The 24,271-nt window shown below is 47.9% G+C and overlaps 1 protein-coding gene across 1 annotated transcript in view; it reads right to left on the bottom strand.

The window, feature by feature from the left end:
• Positions 1-10,674, bottom strand: part of DOCK9 (dedicator of cytokinesis 9) — a 426,004-nt gene extending 415,330 nt beyond the window's left edge. Inside the window, exon 1 of the mRNA XM_075336721.1 lies at positions 10,292-10,674. Coding sequence (XP_075192836.1) covers positions 10,292-10,414 — 123 coding nt within the window. The 5' untranslated portion in view covers positions 10,415-10,674. The remainder of the gene's footprint in view (positions 1-10,291) is intronic.
• Between the last annotated feature and the right edge of the window lie 13,597 nt (positions 10,675-24,271).

The following is a 24,271-nucleotide window of genomic DNA, read 5'->3' as shown; positions in this document are numbered from 1 at the left end:
AGCAATCCTCAAGTGGGCTTCACTCATCCTCCCAGGGTCCAGCATTGAGCATCCGCTGCTGCTCCCAGGGTCTGTTATCTGCAGCGCTGACGTCACTGACTGCACAACCACCAATCAGTGAGCTCAGAGGCTCATACAGTCAACGTGGGCAGCGACATTTGATGTCACCGCTGCAGACAATAACAGACACTGTGAGCAGCTGCAGAAACTCAGCTCTGGACCAGGGGAGTTCAAGAAAAGCACAGTTTTTATAGTTTAGTTTTTTAAAAACAGACAGCAACCAAGGGTGAGGGATTTTCAGAGACCATAAAACCTTGTTACCTTGTAGTTCAGAAGCCTGCCCATGCCAATATGACTGGCATATGAATGTCTACCACCAAACGTCTAAAACTAAGCTAATATCGGAAGATCGGGTATACCTCAATAGCGGTGTTCCTGCAGGTCAGAATTTAGGCCTCATCAAGCACCTTTGTTATCGGCACACTACACTCACCATCAGGCTGCAGTCACAAGTCTATTCCCTCCATACTTGTCCTACATGTTTATACAGAGGACCAATCTCCCACCTTTCAATGAAAGTGTCTGTAATGTGAACGGACTGCATTGGAAAACCGTATGTGGTGCCCATATGGAATAGAGGTGTGAATTCGGGATGTGTGTATAATTACACAGTCTACTAATGGGCCCATACATGAGTACAGTGTACGCTGGTACGTGATCCTCAAGAATGGATCAAAGAACGCATGCTCACAGCTAAAACGGATTCATATACAGAAGTACAGCGCATCAGTTATGTACTTTATTCACCTAGTGGTGGCACATACGGCAGCTTTGTAATTAAACAGCCATTTCAAGCATACGTACTAGTAACATTCCCTACATACTATGGACAAATACCTCACATTTATTATTATTATTATATTATTTTTTTTGCACATATTGCCATCTTGCCCTGCCTTAGGCCTCTGCCACACTCACGTGAAAATCACGCACGTGCCGAGAGACACGTATTTCCCCTGCGTGTTGCGTGTGGTAAGTGTCTCGGGTACGTGCGGGCCACGTGTGTTCTACGTGTGCCATCCGCGATAGCACACGTAGAACCGGTAATTTGCATACTCACGTGGTCCTTCCTGCTGTCCGTGGTGCTGATCTTCGGTCTCCAGCCCTCCCGCCTCCCCGCTGCTGCTGCCAGGCAGTGAAGTGAATATTAAATGAGAATAATGAGCGGCGGTCGGCAGCAAGAGGCAGAGACAGGAGGGCTGGAGAAGGTGAGTTAAAGTTTTTTTTTTTTCTCTGACACGTGTGTTTTCTCCGGCGCGTGTCACACGGGACTGCATCCACACTACACCCGTGTGGTACGGGTGCGGGCCGTGTGACACCCGTGCTGCGGGAGAAAAACACTGACATGTCAGCGTTTAGAAAAACGTACACACATAAAAACGCACACGGACACACGTTCCATGTGGTTTTACGTGTGTGTGCCTGCTACAATAGGGTAGCAAACGCATGTGTTATTTTGCAGGATCCTGTCACTTTAAGTTTATGGGCGGGCATTGGAGTCGTGATCAGGAGTGAGGGGAACTGAACGTGAGACTGGGAGCCGACATCTAACAGCTGTGGAGGCTCGTAACCAAGGTAAACATCGGGTAACTTGCTTGGATACCCGATATTTACATTGGTTATGAGCGTCTGCAGCTGCTAGGAGCCGGGCTCCCTGCACACGTAACCAAGATAAACATCGGGTAACTAAGACCGCGGTTACCCGATGTTTACCTTGGTTACGAGCGTCCTCCGCTCTCAGGCGGGAGGTGGGGAGAGAGGGAGAGAGAGAGGGAGGGAGGTGGAGAGAGAGGCACTGATCACGCGAGGCTGGTTTCTGGGCATGCTCAGTAGAGCAAGCAGGATCCTGTCTATCAGCATGCCAGCGTTTACTTGCATTTGCGTGCAGTATAGTCAGGATCCAGCAATTTGTAGTATTTGGACGCAGCTCAAAAACGCTACAAGTAGCGTTTTTGAAAAAAGTTAAAAAACTGCAAGTCGCTGGATCCTCACTATAACGCACGCAAACGCAGGTGAACGCATGTTGACGCGAGTCTATTGCAAATGCATTGAAATGAAAACGCATTTGCACTGGATCCATTTTTGTGTTAAAAAAACGTTCATGACGGATGTTATAAAAACGTAGTGTGAAAGCAGCCTAAATCATGGGGTTGCTGCATCCTGCTACTGAACTGTAATTGGCTGCTTCTGGTGACTTTTTATTTCCACTTTTTGAATGTTCCCTACATAATATCAGATGTCTGAAATTGCCTCTGATAATCGCTACAAAAATACATTTAAGAAATGGTGGTAATCCATGTTTGATCAGAGGGAAGGGACATCTCAGAAGATTTCTAGGGGCCTCCTATGGGTGCTGAAATCAATCACTTTTTATGGGTTTTGTTTATATATATAGTTTGTCACACGGAGCGATGTGTGCTGCCTCGGGAACATTGAACAACCGGACGTTCGATTTTTAGAAAATGAGTGACGTGTCAGCGATGAACGAGAAGGTGAGTATTTCTTCTCGTTCATAGCTGTCACACGCTACGATATCACTAACGATGCCGGATGTGCGTCACTTACGACGTGACCCCGCCGACATCTCGTTCCATATATCGTAGCGTGTATAGCCCGCTTAAGGCTGGTTTCAGACGCCCGTGTTTTAGGTAAGTGTGACATCTGTTTTTAACACGGATGTCACACATACCCATGTTATCCTGTTGTGTACTCACACGGTCGTGTTTTCACCATGGACCGTGTGACCTCTCATGACCCCGCACGCACAAATGCAGAAATGTCCGATTTTTCTCTGGTAGCATGGGTGTCACACGGACCGCTCACTGATGTGACCCGTGTGACATCAGTGTGACACGGACCGGAGAAAACACAGGTTTTTAAATAAAAAGATTTTCTATATTTACCTGTATCCAGGGATGCCATCTCTGGCTCTGCTGCCACCCGCTCCTGACCCCTGCTCATTATTTTCATTGATTATTCACTGCGGTAAGCAGCTGAAAGCAGGGGCATCACTGTGACAGCGCTGGAGACAGCACCGTCGAGGACAGCAGCGCCGAGGACATTGCTAGTGACAGGTGAGTATCCTGCCAGCAGTGTGTGTGCATGGATGTCTAGGAGGTCATCGGATTTCCCAATGAACTTTGACCTCCTGATAACACCCCTGCGACAACTGCGCTACAGCGAGTGTCACGACGATAACTTCCAGGGTTTCATGAGAGTTCATTGGGAATACGATGACCCCCCTGGATGTCACTGCACAAATTGCTGTATATTCACCTGTCACCGGCGGTGCTGTCCTCGGCTGTGCTGTCAGACGCTGTCCCCGCGATGCTCCAGCTTCCAAATCCACGGGCAGTGAATAATTAATGAAAATAATGAGCGGGGGTCAGGAGCGGGAGGCAGCAGAACCGGAGACAGCATCGCTGGATACAGGTAAATATAGAACATCTTTTCATTACAGAGACACGTGTTTTACCCGGTACGTGTCACACATATGCAAACACAGATGTCACACGTATGACCATAACCATGCGTGTGGCTTGTACCTGATAAAACACGGACGTCTGATACCGGCCTAAAAACACACAGTGTGGGGCACTTCGTGGCTTCCTATTGATATACAGTTATCTGGGTGCAACTTTTTTTTTTTTTTTTTAACCACAAGAATCTTTATAAAAACATCACAAAATATCTGCATGTGAAACCATCCATAACAAAGAATTTAGGAGAGGAATTCTGAGTAGCTTCATGGGACAACTATCTCATAAATCCTGCTGTCCCCGAGCTGAGGTCTGCTACAATATATAACAGGAGTTTACATGAAGACAGAGTACATGAACATGTATAACATCAGCACACGCACTCACATAGGAAAGCCTCTAATGACCAATGTATTTACCAACCAGATTTTTGAACCTGCTGCTTTTCTATCTATCGCCGCCCTTCCATGGCTCTATGAAGCCAGAGCCGTCACTAAAATAGAGTCCCTTTAAGGACATCTCATTAATATTAAAGGGAATCTGTCATGTTATAAATGGTATCTGGACTGGGGGGAAATGTTCTACATACACCGCGATCAGATTGATGTACATTCTTGCATTTTATACATTAAAATCCCTGGAGTTTCCATACATGTGAGTCCAGTGGGCGGTCCTACTCACTGATGGACAGTCGCCTCTATGTGACTGTGCATGCAGATAGCGGGCAATCACTGGACTCATGCATAAAAACTGCAGGAATTTCAGCAAAGAACATACAAGTCATACTGAATCTTTTCCCAAAAACATATATCATTCTGCTTAGTTTTTCATCTTCTATCATGCTGTGCACAGAACAGACTGCATATGCATGTACAAACTAACAGGAGCCATTTAAAGTCTTGGAAGATCTCTTTAAAGAGAATCTGTCCCCTTGTTTTTGCCAACCCAATACAGAGCAGCATGCTTTAGTGACCAAGACCCTTATTCCAGGGGTACTTACTACATTTTCATTATTTTTCACAAAATCACTTATCTGCTGCAGATCTAGCAGTTCTCTGAAGGCTGAGCTCTGTATAACCCCGCCCACACCATTAAATAATAATAATATAATAATAATAATTGTATTCATTTATATAGCGCTATTAATTCCACAGCGCTTTACATACATTGGCAACACTGTCCCCATTGGGGCTCACAATCTAGAGTCCCTATCTGTATGTCTTTGGAGTGTGGGAGTACCCGGAGGAAACCCACGCAAACACGGGGAGAACATACAAACTCCTTGCAGATGGTGTCCTTGGTAGGATTTGAACCCAGGACCCCAGCGCTGCAAGGCTGCATTACAGCTTTTTGTATATACTGTGCATAGGCAGAAAGCTGCAATCAACTGTGGATTATGCAGAACTCATGAATATAAAGAATTAGAGGGTAGCAGGTTTACTAGTTCTCCAGTGATTATCTCCTACTGATTATAGAGTGATTTTATGAAAATGGCAGCAAGCAGCCCAAAAGGTGATCCATCAGTGGAATTAGGGTCTCTATCTATATATTATCATGCTGTGTTATGGCTGCTCTGTTCCTTCCCCTGAAGACACCAATTCCGTTAGTGTCTCGTCATGTACTGTGGTGTGCATAATGTTTTGCGTCCTTTGTAAATATAGTGTTATGTAAATTATTATACAGATTAATGTGTTCCTGTATAATGTAAGTAGTGATAGAGTAATATATAATGTAGGATGTGATATTGTAAAGAATGTGAAACGTATAGCATTTATAGAGGAGTGTTTTGAAAGGTTAAGCCTGCCCAGCAACAGACTGCAGGAAAAGAAGCAGTTAAGTGTTGGCACTAGCCCACCCTGGGAGGGGTCAGCAAACAGGGAAAGGTCCATTATGGAAGTAGTCAGTGAAGGCTGAGTGAATGAATGTGACAAAAAACAACAAGAAAGGGAGCACTCCCTGTGTGAAATCTGTAACAATATGCCCAGAACGAATGTGACAGACGTATAGTTTGTAGTGAAGGCTGCATACAGTGGGTGGTTTGTGGCAACAGAGCATAGGAGACAGAAGGCAAGGGAGCGAGAACCTCAAGAGTAGCTGGAGACACGGTGTGAACAGTGTTGTAACTAGAGACCAATTCTCGAACAGAGTCGCCCCAGACAATAGTGACTGGAGGTCCCTTAAACAGTAAAGGTACCGGGTGAGTTCTACGTTACAGGACTCTAGTGGCCAAGCTCCGTAATCAAGGTACCAGCCAACCACTTTCCTGCTAGGAATCTGGGAGCAGAGGGCTTTGCTCCAGTCTCTAAGGGGGCTGGACGTGGGACTGCAGGAAGAGAAAGTGATCGTCACGTGTGTGCTGTAACGCTGGACTGGGTTGCGCTGGGAATCACGGGCCTAGTTAGATTAGACGCAACCCAGAGGGAAGCTAAGCTGTTTCCAATATTATTGTATAGAACTGTACCGTGCTGGGAGATATGTGCCCACTACCTGGAACATAGAGTTGTGAATGACAGTGAAACGTGCAGGACACATTTGTCTACAGTGGACTGTTGGTGGCCTTGTGTGCTTGAGTTGTCCTCCGGTCCTGACCAGCCGACACCAGCGGCAGTATGCGGTCTACATGGGTTCCCAGCCCAGATGGAGGAAGTCCACACACCCTGCCAGGACCAGGTATGTCACGCAGCATGCCGGGCATCTGGCGTCAATCCCTCACCCACTACTACCGCCGCTCTACACTGCTCTCAGAGTTTGGTTTCCCTTCAGTTACTTTACAGTATGTACAAAACAGACTTTTTTTTTTTTAAATCACAAAAAAATATTAAGCAAAATGAAGTGCAAATAAAGCACAAAGTGAGAGGTTTCTGGTGCATCGGCACATGCAGCCCATCGTGTGACTGAGATAAGTCTGTCTCCTGTTTCACAGTCCTTATGACACTCGAAATCCATCACCACCGTCATATATGAGATAGCCATCACTGCACACATTACTTTACCATGGCAGGGATTGCTAACCTAGTGGCACTTCACAATACAAAGAGGTAGTGACAGGAAATGCGGGTTCCTGGAGCTCTGTGTATGACATACCCCTGAGTAACAGCAATCACAGCAAGTACACACTCATCCCTCACACTGCGCCGCTCCATGTTCAAAGGCATTAACACTGTACACGCCAGAGCAAAGCACACACGAGAACATCCCACATGGAAAAGGCGGAACGCCAGAAACGTCCACAGAATCCAGCAGTATTTGCACATGGCTTCTGACACTTCACGCTTTACCACAAGTCATCAGTCCAGCGTGTACCCAATGCCCAGGACTGTCTGCCAACCTGTGTGCAGTCTGATGGGAGGATGAGCCTACACTCAGAGCTGCCGCCATTTACAAAGTGCTCGCTCACCACAGACTGCGGCAAGTGGCGATGAGAGAAGAACAAGCACCATGGAGAATGAAGAAAGAAGAAGCGCTGGCCACATAGGACCAACTCCGAGAAAACCCACCGCTGCCAGTCACTACCACAGCGGCTGCTATGGACAAAGACCACTGAGATGACATCCAGCTATTGGCAATATTAGGTATAGATTTATAGACTCTGCTCATCAGGAGCCCATCAGCCGGGCCGCGCTGTGAAGCAGAGCTACAGTAATCTGCAAGACCCCGAGTACAGCTGGAGTATTAGGTGCAGATGTGAACTGGGTCTTAAAGGGAACTTGTCAAAAAGACAAAGGCTGCCAGTTTTTGCTTACATGTTGGTGCTTCCTTGAGTATTTCATTTTCCCTTCTTTATATCTGCCGTGTGGCTGCAGAGATATGGGCCTATTAAAATTGATGCTGAATGTTATGGTCTTACCAAAGGGGCGTGTCGGGTAAAAATGCAGAGCGGCCTGAAGACACGCCCCCACGGAATCCTGCAAACCACACCCCTTTAGTAAAGACCACAGAAATAAGCACTAAATAAAAAGGCTTGTATCTCTGGAGCTGTATGGAAGATTGAGAAAATAAAATGTGAAGAGCACAAACTGGCCACTTCTGATCTGGAGACAGGGCCCCTTTAAAGAGGGACTTTTACTAGAATTCTCAATGCAAACTGTATACAAGCAATAGCCCAAAGCTGTGGTGCAGACACTGTGTACGGTGAGGGGGTCTCAGACCCCTCTTCTGATAAGGATCGGCAGTCGGATTTCATCAGCCCAACACTTCTGCAGTTTTGGAGATAAGCTGCTGCAGGTGACTGGCAGCTGCCCTCTTCCTACTGAAAACACATGCCTGCTCGGCCAAGCGCATGCGGGATCAGGAGAGCGGCGGCTGAGCAGGCATTCAACCGACAGTGATCTAATGTGTAATCCTTAGACATCATTAGGAAAGCACACTAGTGAAGTTACAGGTACACTGGCTGCCGGGATTTGCCCAGCTCCGCCATAGTATATGGCCAGGCCATTCTAGGATACATCTGGAGAGTGTCTGATGGCAGTGCTGGACAGCGCTGGTTTACAAGTGGGTTGGCAGGCTCTTCACCCGCTGCTGCACAGCCTGCTTCCATGTATATAATGATGTCTGGAGGAGGGAATCTACTTTCTCGTGGTAAGACCAGACTAGTACAGAGAATAGAGAAAGTCCTGCACAATAATGGACGATATAAAAACTAGTGCAAGCAAAAAGTGCCCGTCCTCTGCAATCAGTAACCTGTACTGGACACACTGCTGTGTGCATGAGAGGTATAGGGTGTGATATATGACCCCATACGTGGCCACAGTCAGGAATCAGCTGGGTGATCACCACATACACCATCATAGGGGCACGTACCTAACACCAAGCACCCCCATACACGCAGAGCACCCCCATACACGCAGAGCACCCCCATACACGCCAAGCACCCCCATACACGCCAAGCACCCCCATACACGCCAAGCTTTGTGCTGGTTCCAGCTGCAATCACCAGAGACCAACATCTCCTAATCACACGGCGACAACCCAGTAACCACTGAAGACTCGCTGTCATCCAGTAGCCTCATATTTTATGTGTAAAAGTTAATATATTAGTCATACCCAAAAAAAAATCTGCTGCCACACAGACACATGAAACAACTCACAGTGCCCAAAGGCAGCAAGACACTGGGCAAAGCATGCCAGGGTACACCTCTTGTCCAGTCTTAAGAGCTTTCCAGGGCAGTACTAATCGTCTGCCATGACATCTTGGCTAACGCAGTCCTCCTGGCAGAGCATGCCGTGTTCACCATGGCAGTTCTAATGCCAGGGCATGAAATCGTGGCCAGGTCTACCCTAGACAGGCTGTCGTGATCAGGCAAAAGGTCTACCCTAGACAGGCTGTCATGATCAGGCACGTGGTCTACCCTAGACAGGCTGTCACGAGCAGGCACGAGGTCTACCCTAGACAGGCTGTCATGAGCAGGCACGTGGTCTACCCTAGACAGGCTGTCATGAGCAGGCACGTGGTCTACCCTAGACAGGCTGTCATGAGCAGGCACGTGGTCTACCCTAGACAGGCTGTCATGAGCAGGCACGAGGTCTACCCTAGACAGGCTGTCAAGATCAGGCACGAGGTCTACCCTAGACAGGCTGTCATGAGCAGGCACGAGGTCTACCCTAGACAGGCTGTCAAGATCAGGCACGAGGTCTACCCTAGACAGGCTGTCACGAGCAGGCACGAGGTCTACCCTAGACAGGCTGTCATGAGCAGGCACGAGGTCTACCCTAGACAGGCTGTCATGAGCAGGCACGAGGTCTACCCTAGACAGGCTGTCATGAGCAGGCACGAGGTCTACCCTAGACAGGCTGTCACGAGCAGGCACGAGGTCTACCCTAGACAGGCTGTCATGAGCAGGCACGAGGTCTACCCTAGACAGGCTGTCACGAGCAGGCACGAGGTCTACCCTAGACAGGCTGTCACGAGCAGGCACGAGGTCTACCCTAGACAGGCTGTCATGAGCAGGCACGAGGTCTACCCTAGACAGGCTGTCATGAGCAGGCACGAGGTCTACCCTAGACAGGCTGGTATGATCAGGCACGAGGTCTACCATAGACAGGCTGTCACGAGCAGGCACGAGGTCTACCCTAGACAGGCTGTCATGAGCAGGCACGAGGTCTACCCTAGACAGGCTGTCACGAGCAGGCACGAGGTCTACCCTAGACAGGCTGTCATGAGCAGGCACGAGGTCTACCCTAGACAGGCTGACACGATCAGACACAAGGTCTACCCTGGACAGGCTGGCATGACCGGGCACAAGGACTGCACTCACCTGATGCAATGACTAGGCAAGAGAATCGCCCTGGACAGGCTGGCATGACCTGGCACCAGCACTGCACTCACCAGGCTGCCATGACCAGGCACAAGGTCTACCCTGAACAGGCTGGTATGACCGGGTACAAGGATTGCTCTGGATAGGCTGGCATAACTGGGCACCAGGACAGCACTCACCATGATCAGGCGTAATATCTACCCTGGACAGGCTGGCATGATCAGACAGGAGGTCTACCTGGACAGGCTGGCATGACTGGGCACCAGGACTGCACTCACCAGGATGGCATGACTAGGCATGAGGATTGCCTTCGACAGGCTGGCATAAAAGGTCATCAGAAGTGCAGTGGCCAAGTTGGTATGCTAGTGTATCCGATCTGCTGCTGCCCAGTTGCTGGGCACTGATCGCACTCTGTACCTGTAAGACCAGGCATCAGCAGAGCTTTGGTCATGTGCCCCCTGCCCACACAATACTGCCCCCAGCGCCCCGGGCACTCACCAGAAGCACGGAGCCCCTCACCACCTCGGAGACGCTCTGCCGGAGCTCCGCTGCAGTGCCAGGCTTGCTGAGCGCCCTGGTAAACTTGCGAGTCTCCGGGTGACTGGAGTGATGAGAAGACATAGCAGCAGGAGGCGGGGAGTCTCAGCACAACCATGTACCGGGGCCAGTGTGAGCCTGCGGGGCGGACATAGACCGGCAGGGAGAGCAGGCTATCCCGAGAGCACATCTGAGGGCTGCTGAGAGGCTGCACCGCTCACCCCGGGCCGCCGCACTCTGCTCGGCATGAAGGCGCGCCCCCGCCGGCCCACACGGAATTCCCGGGGAACGTTCGGACCACGCACTGGGCTTGCACCTCACGGGGGCGCGCGTCACTCTGTGTCAATATTCTATCCCAAGGGGCGTGGCTCGGGAGCGCGCGTCGCTGTCAAGTGCAAACTGCTCCCTCTGTGACGTGTCATGTTTTGATGACGTCAGAGGGCTGAGCATGAAGTTTGCGCGGCCATCTTTAATACGGGTATCACTTGATTTCTATACGTGTGATGAGGCTAATTCCACTTACCGTGCATGATAACACATTGTGGCTCTTCGTGTTCCCAACGGTATTTCGGTTTATATAATTCACGCACCAGCGGGTTTTCTGTTACTTTGAAATCTCCCATATGAAAAATGGCGGCACGAGAAACGCCCATCGGCTCTTGGTATACGCCCTGCTCCAATTTATTCGCAGGTATTCCCCTCCCAATTCTCCCAGTGTGCGGCATGGCAGACGGCTGTCTCCACGGGGAGGCGTTCTGACGTCTCACCATTGTGCCATACGTAGGTGTAAGCAGCTTGTGCCATTGTGCGGAGCAATGCCCTGAGGAGTCTGGCACAGAGGAGAGCGTGTGCTGCGAGCTGCTGGCATGCATCCTGTGAGGTGCTCCATGTGTGTACATTGAGTAGCCTAATCACATACCCGACTGAAAGGTGCCGTCTGCCCTTCCTGGGTATACCAGCCAGGCTAGCCCTCATATCTAGTGATACCAGCCAGGACAGCCCTCATATCTGGTTATACCAGCCAGGACAGCCCTCATATCTGGGTATACCAGCCAGGCTAGCCCTCATATCTAGTGATACCAGCCAGGACAGCCCTCATATCTGGTTATACCAGCCAGGACAGCCCTCATATCTGGGTATACCAGCCAGGCTAGCCCTCATATCTGGGTATACCAGCCAGGCTAGCCCTCATATCTGGGTATACCAGCCAGGCTAGCCCTCATATCTGGTGATACCAGCCAGGGCGGCCCTCATATCTGGTGATACCAGCCAGGACAGCCCTCATATCTGGTGATACCAGCCAGGACAGCCCTTATATCTGGTTATACCAGCCAGGACAGCCCTCATATCTGGGTATACCAGCCAGGCTAGCCCTCATATCTGGGTATACCAGCCAGGCTAGCCCTCATATCTGGGTATACCAGCCAGGCTAGCCCTCATATCTGGTGATACCAGCCAGGGCGGCCCTCATATCTGGTGATACCAGCCAGGACAGCCCTCATATCTGGTGATACCAGCCAGGGCGGCCCTCATATCTGGTGATACCAGCCAGGACAGCCCTTATATGTGGTTATACCAGCCAGGGCAGCCCTCATATCTGGGTATACCAGCCAGGACAGCCCTCATATCTGGTGATACCAGCCAGGGCGGCCCTCATATCTGGTGATACCAGCCAGGACAGCCCTTATATGTGGTTATACCAGCCAGGGCAGCCCTCATATCTGGGTATACCAGCCAGGGCGGCCCTCATATCTGGTGATACCAGCCAGGACAGCCCTTATATGTGGTTATACCAGCCAGGGCAGCCCTCATATCTGGGTATACCAGCCAGGACAGCCCTCATATCTGGTGATACCAGCCAGGACAGCCCTCATATCTGGTGATACCAGCCAGGGCAGCCCTCATATCTGGTTATACCAGCCAAGACAGCCTCATATGCGGTTATACCAGCCAGGACAGCCCTTATATCTGGTTATACCAGACAGGACAGCCCTTATATCTGGTTATACCAGACAGGGTGTTGAGGAGAGCCATAAGATGAAATAACCTCAGGACATTGAGCACTGTGAGAAGTCTGTTCAATTAAATCAATTCTCTATACATAAGCCAGTCAGTTTTCAGAGGAACCCAAGATGGCCCCCGATGACATCACAGACCCTACCATCAGCATGGATCCACCAGATGACGTCTCTCCCATCACCATGGATCCATCCAATGACGTCATAGACCCGCCTACAATGACGCCCACCAATCAGCTCATGGACTAATACATTGTTCTCTACTAACCAAAATACCACAATGTCTGTCTGCTATTTCATCCTTCTTCTCTGCACGATTCCTAAAACTTAACATGGACAAAACAGAGTTTATTGTCTTTCCTCCTCCTCACTCACCTCCTCCAACAAGCCTTTCCATCAAACTTGATGGTTGCTCACTCACCCCAGTCTCACAAGCTCGTTGCCTTGGAGTAACCCTCGACTCTGCTCTATCCTTCAAGCCACACATCCAAGCCCTCTTCAACTCATGCCGATTACAACTCAAAAATATCTCCCGGATCCGTGCTTTCCTTAACCAAGAATCTTCAAAAACATTAGTGCATGCCCTCATCATCTCCCGCCTCGACTACTGCAACCTCCTGCTCTCTGGCCTCCCTTCCAACACTCTTGCACCCCTCCAATCTATCCTAAACTCTGCAGCCCGCTTAATCCACCTCTCCCCTCGCTACTCCCCAGCCTCGCCACTCTGCCAATCCCTTCACTGGCTTCCCATCGCCCAACGACTCCAGTTCAAAACATTAACCATGACATACAAAGCCATGCACAACCTGTCTCCTCCCTACATCTGTGACCTAGTCTCCCAGTACCTACCTGCACGCAACCTTAGATCCTCACAAGATCTCCTTCTCTGCTCCTCTCTTATTTCCTCTTCCCACAATCGTGTACAAGATTTCTCCCGTGCATCCCCCATACTCTGGAACGCTCTACCTCAGCACATCAGACTCTCCACTACCGTGGAAAGCTTCAAGAGGAACCTCAAGACCCACCTCTTCCAACAAGCCTACAACCTACAATAGCCCTCAGCCCAGTAGACCACTGCGCAACCAGCTCTGTCCTCACCTATTGTACCATCACCCATTCCCTGTAGACTGTGAGCCCTCGCGGGCAGGGTCCTCTCTCCTCCTATACCAGTCTGTCTTGTACTGTTAATGATTGTTGTACGTATACCCTCTTTCACTTGTAAAGCGCCATGGAATAAATGGCGCTATAATAATAAATAATAATAATAATAATAATAATAATAATAATTGTTCAACACACTGACCAATGAACACATCCGGACATGCCCCTTTCCAAGGCTATATCAGGGCATGCTTCAGTTGAAATAAAGCAGAGCCCGGGCCGACTTTTATCGAGGAAAGATGAATATCCGACTGTGTGTCTGATCTTATTTTTCAAGCATGCACTCGATCCACACCCATTAGGCCAGGCAGTAGGCAACAAGTGATCTCTGATTAAGGCTATGTGCGCACTGGGAAATGGAATTTTCTTGAGAAAATTCCGCATGCTCTCAAAGATTACCGCACCCGCGGTAAAAAACCGCGGCAAACCGCACCCGAAAACCGCATGCGGTTTGCTGCGGTTTCACCGCGGTATTGTTCGCGGTATTGCCGCGGTTTTGCCGCGTGCGGGTTGGGATGTGCTTTATTGCATTCAATGCAATAAAGCACATTGAAAAAAAAAAAAAAGTAATTTAATTCTGAGATAGTAGATAGATAGACAGAAGAATAGATAGAGGGATAGATAGATAGACAGATAGAGGGATAGATAGAGGACAGATCGCTGCATTTCCCACGGTCGGCAGTGAGTTCACATTACCGGCTGTGGGAAATGACCGGTAATTACCTCTGCTGTCTGCTGCATTCATTCAGCGCTGTGTCTGTGACAGTCGCGGCTGGATGTAAGCAGCGCAGGACGTCGGAGCTGTGGATTACGCCGGAGCTTTGGTGCGGGAGGGGTTAATAAAATGGTGAACGAGGCTTGTTTGTTTTATTTAAAATAAAGGATTTTTCGGTGTGTGTGTTTTTTCACTTTACTTACGGGTTGATCATGTCAGCTGTCTCATATACGCTGCCATGATCAAGCCTGGAGTTAATGGCGGTGATCCACCACCATTAACCCCTTGTATTACCCTGCTGCCACTGCTACACGGCGGCAGGAAGAGCCGGGGACACGCCGGTGCTGCTGCATAATGCATGCGACAGTCCCGGGGCAGCTGCGGCTGATATTCTCGGCTGTGGGAGTGAGGCGGGGGACATTAACCCTGCCCCTCTCCCTCCCCAGCCTGAGAATACCGGGCCGCCGCTGTGTGCTTACCTCGGCTGGACGGTGAATATGCAGCGGAGCCCACGTTCTTTGTTTTCTATATTTCCGTTTTCTTTCTGTGTGTGTGTGTGTGTGTCCTGTGTCTGTGTTCTATGTCTGTGTGTGATCTGTGTGTTTGTTTACTCTCTGTACGGCTTCCTCTTCCTGTAATGACATCACTTCCCTGCAAAACCGCAGACAGGCGATGTACATTACCGGAGGTAAACCGCGAAATACCGGAGGGAATAACGCAGGAAAACGCAGTGAACCGCACAGAATTTGCTTCCTGCGTTATTCCCTGCGGGATTTCACGATTAACATTGAGTCAATGGAGTGAAATCCCGCAGCGACGTGCGGAAAAGAATTGACATGCAATTGTTTTTGCTGCGGGAATCCCGCAGCAAAACATGCAGCTGTCAAATTCCACCTAGTGCGCACAGGATTTTTTTTGCCCATAGGTTTTGCTGGTGATTCACTGCAGAGATGTTATGAACATTTTCTGCAGCGAAACATGCAGCAAAACCGCAAAAAATCCGCGGCAAAATCCGGTAAGTGCGCACATAGCCTAAAGGCTACTTTACACACTGCGATATCGGTCCCGATATCGCCAGTGTGGGTACCCGCCCCCATCTGTTGCGCGACACGGGCAAATCGCTGCCCGTGTCGCACAACAGCCGTCACACATACTTACCTGTCCGGCGACGTCGCTGTGACGGGCGAACCGCCTCCTTTCTAAGGGGGCGGTCCGTGCGGCGTCACAGCGACGTCACTGAAGCGTCACTGAACCGCCGCCCAATAGCAGCGGAGGGGCGGAGATGAGCGGGACGTAACATCCCGCCCACCTCCTTCCTTCCGCATAGCAGCCGGGAGGCAGATAGGAGAGCTTCCTCGTTCCTGCGGCGTCACACGCAGCGATGTGTGCTGCCGCAGGAACGAGGAACAATTTCGTTACTGCTGCAGTAACGATTTTTAAGAATGGACCCCCATGTCACCGATTAGCGATTTTGCACGTTTTTGCAACAATGCAAAATCGCTTATCGGTGTCACACGCAACGGCATCGCTAATGCGGCCGGATGTGCGTCACAAAATCCGTGACCCCAACGACTCCGCATTAGCGATGTCGCAGCGTGTAAAGCCCGCTTAAGAGTTCACCTTAACAAGGGCAGTCCTCATATCTGGTTATACCAACCAGGGCAGCCATCATATCTAGTTATACCAACGAGGGCAGCCCTTATATCTGGTTATACTAGCCTGGCCAGGTCAGTTCTCATATCTGGTTATACCAGCCCAGCCAGGGCAGTCTTCAGATCTGGTTATCCTAGCCAGACCAGGGCAGTCCTAATATCTGGTTATACCAGTCCACCAAGGTCAGTCCCTATATCCGGGTATACCAGCGTGGCCAGGGCAGTCCTCATGTCTGGGTATACCAGCCCAGCCAGGGCAGTCCTCATGTCTGGTTATACCAGCCTGGCCATGGCAGTCCTCATATTTGGTTATATTAGCCTGGCCAGGGCAGTCCTTATATCTGGTTATACTAGCCTGGCCAGGGCAGTCCTCATATCTGCTTATATCTGCCTGGACAGCGGACAGTTCAGTCTTTGTATCTGATTATACAGTTCACACAGAGCAGTCCTCATACCTGGTTATACCAGCGTGGACAGTTCAGTCCATACAGGGCAGTCCTCATACCTGGTTATATCAGCCTGGTTAGAGCAATTCTTGTGACTGGTTATACAAGCCTGGCTAGGGCAATCCTCGTGCTTTGTTATATCAGCCTGATCAAGGCAGACTTGATGTCCAGGTTATAGCAGCCTGGCTAGTGCAGTCTTCATGACTGATTATACCAGCCTGTCTGGTTCAAAAAAGAGTGAACATATCCTAATGCTATATGCACAGGGTCTTAAGCTGATATTTTAAGAGCAACAATTGAGAAAATGCCTATGTTTATGAAGAGTTCTGAGATTTGGAGAGTCTTTGCTCAATTTTTGCTCAGTTTCTGCTCCAAAAATTCTAGTGTGCATATAGACTAAAGGGTGCTTTACACACTGCGACATCGCTAACGATATATCGTCGGGGTCACGTCGTTAGTGACGCACATCCGGCGCCATTAGCGACATCGCAGCGTGTGACACCAAGGAGCGACGATCAAGCGCAAAAACGTGAAAAATCGTTGCTCGTTGACACGTCGTTCATTTCCTTAATATCGTTGCTGCTGCAGAACACATCGCTTTGTGTGACACCGCAGGAACGACGAACATCTCCTTACCTGCGTCCACCGGCCGCTCATCTCCGCCCCTCCTCTGCTATTGGACGTCTGCCATGTGACGTCGCTGTGACGCCGCACGAACCGCCCCCTTAGAAAGGAGGCGGATCGCCGGCCAGAGCGACGTCGAAGGGAAGGTAAGTAGTGTGACGGGTGTTAGCGATGTTGTGCGCCACGGGCAGTGATTTGCCCGTGACGCACAACCGATGGGGGCGGGTACGCTCGCTAGCGATATCGATACTGATTTCGCAGCGTGTAAAGTACCCTTAAGACTGTGCTTACAAAGTATTTTAAGGAATTTGATTCACTTCTCAGTGTCAGGGTGGACGGTTGCTGTAATTGCAGTGAACTCAGCAGTACTGAACATCAGGGGCATATGCCCTGGACTTCCGTCTCAGTGTCTTCGGCACATGCCCTTTACTTGTGAATCAGTGACTTGGTCACATGCCTTGGACTTCTGGTTCGGTGCATCCGGCATGTGACCTGGACTTCTGAATCAGTGTCTTGGGCATATGCCTTGGACTTTTGGCTTGGTGCCTTCGGCATGTGCCCTGGACTTCTGTCTTGATGCCTTGGGCACCTGACCACTTTCAGCTGTGTTGGCCTCCACAGTTCAGTCCCCTCACACAGTTGAAGAGCATGGATTCTTGTCCTCCTGAGGTGCCACTTTCTGTGTCTTACAGGACGCCAGCATCTCCGCACAGTGCCACCATTGCATAGGGCTGAGTGGGCAGATCGGATATAAGTAAATAGTTTTTCATTCAGTAATAGAACTGAATATTGTTTCGTCAATTTGCCGTGTGCAGTGATTTTCTGTCTTGACCTTGATGAAGTAATCTGGAATACCTACAATGTAAGCCTTATGTTACAGCTGACAGACTATGATTCATAGTTACTCATAACCATGAACACTATATTTTTGGTATTCTAATAAAGCTGAAAAGGACCTCTGGGTTTTTTAAAGCTAAATGTTGAACCCTATTAATGTGTCAAAATCTGAAAATAACAAGATCAGTACTTTACTAGTTCAATAAAAAAAATAAATCTTCTACTATGCATGTAGTTTGAATAGTAAGTTGTCTTCTTTCTTGGATTAATATTAAAATGGTGGTTTCGTTGATGGGGTTATCTTGTTCTTATTGGCCCAGCATGCTGAAAATAAAATCCTCATAGTCACATTACTGTTCCCCTCCGCTCCTCTCCCAGCGTTTCCCTTCCATTCTTGGCGATTCCTCTTGTGCCTGGAAGGGCACGTGACTGCTGCAGCCAATCACTGTTTGTAGCAATGCCCAACGTGTCAGCTCTGTGGTTCGTGGTGGTCTGCAATTACATGTCCATCAGGAGCAACATGTACAAAGACTGACTGTATATTATACTCACAGCTGTGTAGAAAGTCCAGAATGTGTTCATGCTCTTGGTACTTTTTATAAATGCCCCAAACTGTTTATACAAATGCTTAGAGAAGAGCATAGGGATTCACTGGACTCTGGTCTACCAGCCATGTTGATAGTTTGTAGTCTTCAAGGCTCCTACTTGCTGGCATTACAGTTGCCTCTTCTAGGTATGTGTGCGTTATGCCTGGCCTACTAATTAGAAGAGCTTCTCAGAACTCTGGTCTGGCGGCCAATTGCTACTAACATGGCTGCTGCACAGGGTTCTACAAACTGCAGGATTATGCTTTCTTCAATAGCGCCATCATATCCTGCAGCGCTTTTCAGACATCATCACTGTCCCCATTGGGGATCATACTCTAAGGCCAGAGTCACACTTACGAGTGCCTCGCGTGTAACTCACGCGAGTCTCTCATTGAATCACCCGGCATGGACTCACACTCTCCGGACAGGAGCGTCTCAGCTGTATAGACATACATGCAACCGACCCGCTCCCATTAGGAGAGTGCGAGTCCGTGCCGGGTGATTCAATGAGAGACTCGCGCGAGTTACACGCAAGGCACTCGCAAGTGTGACTCTGGCCTAAGGTCCCTATCATTAGGTCTTTGAAATGTGGGAAGAAACCAGAGAACCTGGAGAAATCCCTCGCAAACGGGGAGAACATACAAAATGTTAGCAGATCACAAGTAATGGTAATATACCGTAAACGTCCAGCTCCTGCGTTCCGGGGTAAATAGCACAGGTAATTGTCAGCACGGATATTTGTGCTTGGTTGGCCGCATTCCGTTTTCACCCTGAAATATCAATGTTGTTCAACAGGTCTAGCACAGCAATCTGAAGAATTCAGAAAACGTCATGTATTTCCAGCGTATTCACATGGGGGTGATTCAGTAAGATGGCAGTAGCGCTTGTCAGTCTTAATGAAGCACTCACTGGAGTACATTGAGCGGATTCAATAAGAATGGTCGCCGATTAGTGAATGAGGTGTGTCTTGTGCCCAGCGCACGTGGCTGGCGTACGTTTCTGGAGTAAGTTACATCACTTTAGCTGCGTAACTTATGAAGAATTTGGCGGGCAGGTGTGACCATGCCCCGTCCACGGCGCGCCCACTTTGGGTAACTGGCAGGGACTGGTAAACACCAAGAGCCGCAATGCTTTTGTATAACTGCTCAGTTGCACAAAAATATTGTGACTTCTTAGGGTGTTTATGCCAGATTTCTGCTGTGAAGACCTTGATGAATTGGGCACCACATATCAATATTACTGGAGAAGCTTTCCCTTTAGGGCTTGCTCACATCTACGTACAACAAATCGGTTACATTTTCATTTGATTTTCTATATGTCATACGTCTGTGTGATTTACTTGCCTAGCATCCATATGTCATCTGTATGCAATCAGGTTTTTTCTCAGCAGTTATTATTCTACAATCATTTACAGGACCAATTATTGTGTAATATGCTACAGAATGGTAATGTATTCATAAAAACACGGAGGGCATATGGATGGTCCGTGTGACATCCGCTTTCTTTCCCGCACCCATTGACTTGCATTGGCAAGTCTCGGCCAATTTATGTGACCATATTCAGCGTGCTGCAATTGTTTCTTCAGGCTGAAACCAGCTGAGGAAAAATCACAGATCTGCCCTGCCTCATTGAAGAACATTGGTCCGAGTACAATCCAATTTATCACATTGCACTTGGCTTATTATACGCAGAAGTCAGCAAACCCTAAGGGTATGACCGCACTTTGCGTTTCAGCTGCTTTTTAGGTCCGTTTTGAACTGCAGCGTTTTCATGCCAAAAGGCATGCGTTTTGCTTTTCCATAATAGTCTATGGAAAATGTAGATTTCTAGTCCGCACTTTGCGTTTTAAAAGTTTGCATATTTTGTGGCAAAAACCCTGCGTTCAAAGAAGCAGCATGTCAATTGTTTTTGCCATTTCTGCAGTGTTTTGCTAACATTGAAGTCAATGAGAAGTATCAAAAAGCAACAAACATCAAAATTCCAGCGTTTTGCATGCTTTTTAGGTGCAGAAACACTGCGTTTTTGAGGCTTTTTAGGCTAGGGCCCCACTTTGCGTTTCCACTTGCGTTTTTGGTGCTTTTTAGGTCCGTTTTGAGAAGCACCTTTTTCATGCCAAAAGGCATGCGTTTTGATTTCCCAGCAAAGTCTATGGAAAATGGGGATTTCTAGACCGCACTTTGCGTTTTAAAACGCTGCGTTTAATTTGCATATTTTGTGGCAAAAACCATGCGTTCAAAGAAGCAACATGTCAATTGTTTTTGCCATTTTGGGTGCGTTTTGCTAACACTGAAGTCTATGAGAAATGGCAAAAAACAAAATTCCAGCAATTTCCTGCGTTTTACCTGCTTTTCCAGTGCAGAAAACATGCGGTTTGGACTTCAAAAACACATGCTTTTTGGACATCAAAATAATAATTTCATATGTCCCTTTACACACACACACACAATTAAAAATAAGAATTTTAATAAATTATTGCTATTTTTCCATTAAATATCATATTACTGCTATAATTTCATTAAATTAATCTATTTTCATTATTTTTCACAAAAATATAGATTTGTTTCTTTTTTTCCAATTTTTTCATTGAGTTTGACTATTTAAACTTTATTTAGCAGTGTCATGATATTCAAAACGCAGCTATCAAAACGCAGGTGAAAAAGCATGTAAAAATCGCTGAAAACGCATCTAAAACGCGGTAAATACGCATGCGTATTCAGCGCTAAATTTCTGAAAAAGGCAACTTTGGTCAAATCAATTAAGCCCAAAACGTGCGTTTAAAACTGCAAGTAGATGAACGCAAAGTGGGGCCCTAGCCTAAAAAACGCATGCTTTTCAGACATTAAAATAATGGAATAATATGTCCCTTTACACACACACATAGTCCAACAATTACATTTTTGAAAATTATTATTTTATTGCATTTTAGCAATAAATATGATAAAACCGCTATAATTTCATGAAATATAACTATTTTCTTAAATAATTCAAAAATTATATGTTTTGCTTTTTTTTTCTTTTTTCATTCTGTTTGACTATTTAATCTTTATTTAGCAGTGTCTTGATGTTCAAAACGCATCTGTCAAAACGCAAGGGAAAAAGCATGTAAATAGCGCTGAAAACGCATCTAAAACGCGGTAAATACGCATGCATTTTCAGCGCTAAATTTCTGAAAAAGGCAACTTTGGCTAAATCAATTAATTCCAAAACATGCGCTTAGAAATGCAAGTAGGTGAACGCAAAGTGTGGTCATACCCTAAAGGCCGCTTTACAGGCTGTGATATCGGTACCGTGGGTACCCGCCCCCATCTGTTGTGCGACACGGGCAAATTTCTGCCCGTGCCGCACAACATCGCCCAGACCCGTCACACTACTTACCTGTCCGGCGACGTCGCTGTGACCGTTGAACCGCCTCCTTTCTAAGGGGGTTGTTCGTTCAGCGTCACAGCGACGTCACAGCTGCGTCACTGAACCGCCGCCCAATAGAAGCGGAGGAGCGGAGATGAGTGGGACGTAACATCCCGCCCACCTCCTTCCTTGCTCATAGCGGCCAGGACGCAGGTAAGGAGAGGTTCCTCGTTCCTGCGGTGTCACACGGAGCGATGTGTGCTGCCGCAGGAACGAGGAACAACCTCGTTACTGCTGCAGTAACGATTTTTGAGAATAGATCCCCATGTCACCGATGAGCGATTTTGCACGTTTTTGCAACGATGTAAAATCGCTCATAGGTGTCACACGCAACGGCATCGCTAATGCGGCCGGATGTGCGTCACCAATTCCGTGACCCCAACGAGTTCGCATTAGCGATGTCGTAGCGTTTAAAGCCCCCTTTAGGCTATGTGCGCACGTTGCGTAGTGTCACTACTGGAAATTCTGCAGCGATCTGGCAGTGCATGTGCGCTTCAAAACGCATGTATTGTGACTGCCAAATTAATGCAGAATTCATGCACTCTGGATGCTTTCTCTCCCATAGACAGAGTGGGAGCAGCATCCAAATCGCAAAAAAAGGGACATCTTGCTTTTTTGAACGCAGCGATTCAGCAACAAATTTCAGCATGCAAATCGCTGCGTTCTAAAACGCAACGTGCGGATGGAATTTGCACAAGTCACATAGACTTTGCTGGTGAAGAAGGACACACGCATTTACGCTGCAGTGCAAAGTGCTGCATAAACGCATGGAAATACACAACGTGCCCACATAGCCTGACTCTTTGCTTTTCTAGCTTGCTTTATGCAATGTGCAGATATAGATGTCAGATACCTTGTTTTGCTCAATTAGTAGATAATATAAACTCACTCTGCCTCTAGGGGGCGGTATAACAAACTGATATTTGCTGCTCTCCCTGTAGCCAGATTGGACCAATATTAGCCAACCTCTAGGTTAGAACTGTCCAAGTTTATAGCCAAGTAGTGAAGACTACTGATTTCTGCTGGTGTGTAACGGTTCGTTACAGACAACATTCCCTGAGGTGGCATCAAAGAAAGAGCTGATCTCTAGGAAAGCTGCGGAGAGCTGTGGGTAGTATGGCAGCACAAGATCGGAAGGTCAAATCCAAATGCTAGGCTACGTTCCCACCATCAGTGGAGGTTTTGATGAGGCAGAATTTCTGTACAATCTTCGCACTTTAGTTTACTCGCATTTTTTAATTGCATTTTTGACGCTGCCTTGTTGTCTTTGTTTGGCGTGTCATGCTTTTGATAAAGCTGTATTCTTTTTGAAAATCCCTGGTATTGACATCATTAGATGCGGATTGCATGTGCTTTTGATGCATTTCCGCTGCATAAATGCACCAAACATGGATGTTTTTTTTATGTGTGGATTTTCAGCATCTAATACAAGTCTATGGGGAAAATGCACCCCAAAGATTCATCGTATCTGCATTAGAAATTGACATGCTGTGGCTTCAAAAACACTCCTCAGGCCAGTCTATGCGGCATAAAAAAGCACAAGGGCCAGGAGATTTCTATTAGGCCTCAGTTCCACTTGCGTCTTGCACAGATGAGTGTAATCTGATAAAACACCGGACTGCACCCGCAAGAGAATAAATCCCCAACAGCGTCATCAGCAAAGCACCCCCACACCATCACACCTCCTCCTCCATGCTTCACGGTGGGAACCAGCCATGTAGAGTCCATCCGTTCACCTTTTCTACAAAGACACGGTGGTTGGATCCAAAGATCTCAAAATTGAACTCATCAGACCAAAGCACAGATTTCCACTGGTCTAATGTCCATTCCTTGTGTTCTTTAGCCCAAACAAGTCTCTACTGCTTGTTGCCTGTCCTTAGCAGTGGTTTCCTAGCAGCTATTTTACCATGAAGGCCTGCTGCACAAAGTCTCCTCTTAACAGTTGTTCTAGAGATGAGAAGGTGTGTCCAAACTTTTGGTCTGTACTGTGTGTGTATATATGTATATGTGTATATATATATATATATATATATATATATATATATATATATATATATATATATATATATATATATATATACATACATACACACACACACTCTCGGCTCTGTCGCCTGCACGGTATATATACATACACACGGCTCTGTCGCCCGTACGGTATATATACATACACACGGCTCTGTCGCCTGTACGATATATACACACACACGGCTCTGCCGCCTGCACTGTATATATACACACACGGCTCTGCCGCCTGCACTGTATATATACACACACGGCTCTGCCGCCTGCACGGTATATATACACACGGCTCTGTCGCCTGTACGGTATATATACATACACACGGCTCTGTCGCCTGTACGATATATATACATACACACGGCTCTGTCGCCTGTACGGTATATATACACACACACGGCTCTGTCGCCTGTACGACATATATACATACACACGGCTCTGTCGCCTGTACGATATATATACATACACACGGCTCTG

This window comes from Anomaloglossus baeobatrachus, chromosome 2, assembly GCF_048569485.1.
Source record: "Anomaloglossus baeobatrachus isolate aAnoBae1 chromosome 2, aAnoBae1.hap1, whole genome shotgun sequence".
Classification (NCBI taxonomy): domain Eukaryota; kingdom Metazoa; phylum Chordata; class Amphibia; order Anura; family Aromobatidae; genus Anomaloglossus; species Anomaloglossus baeobatrachus.
Note: the sequence above shows the minus strand (reverse complement) of the source record. Positions and strands in the feature narration are given on the sequence as shown.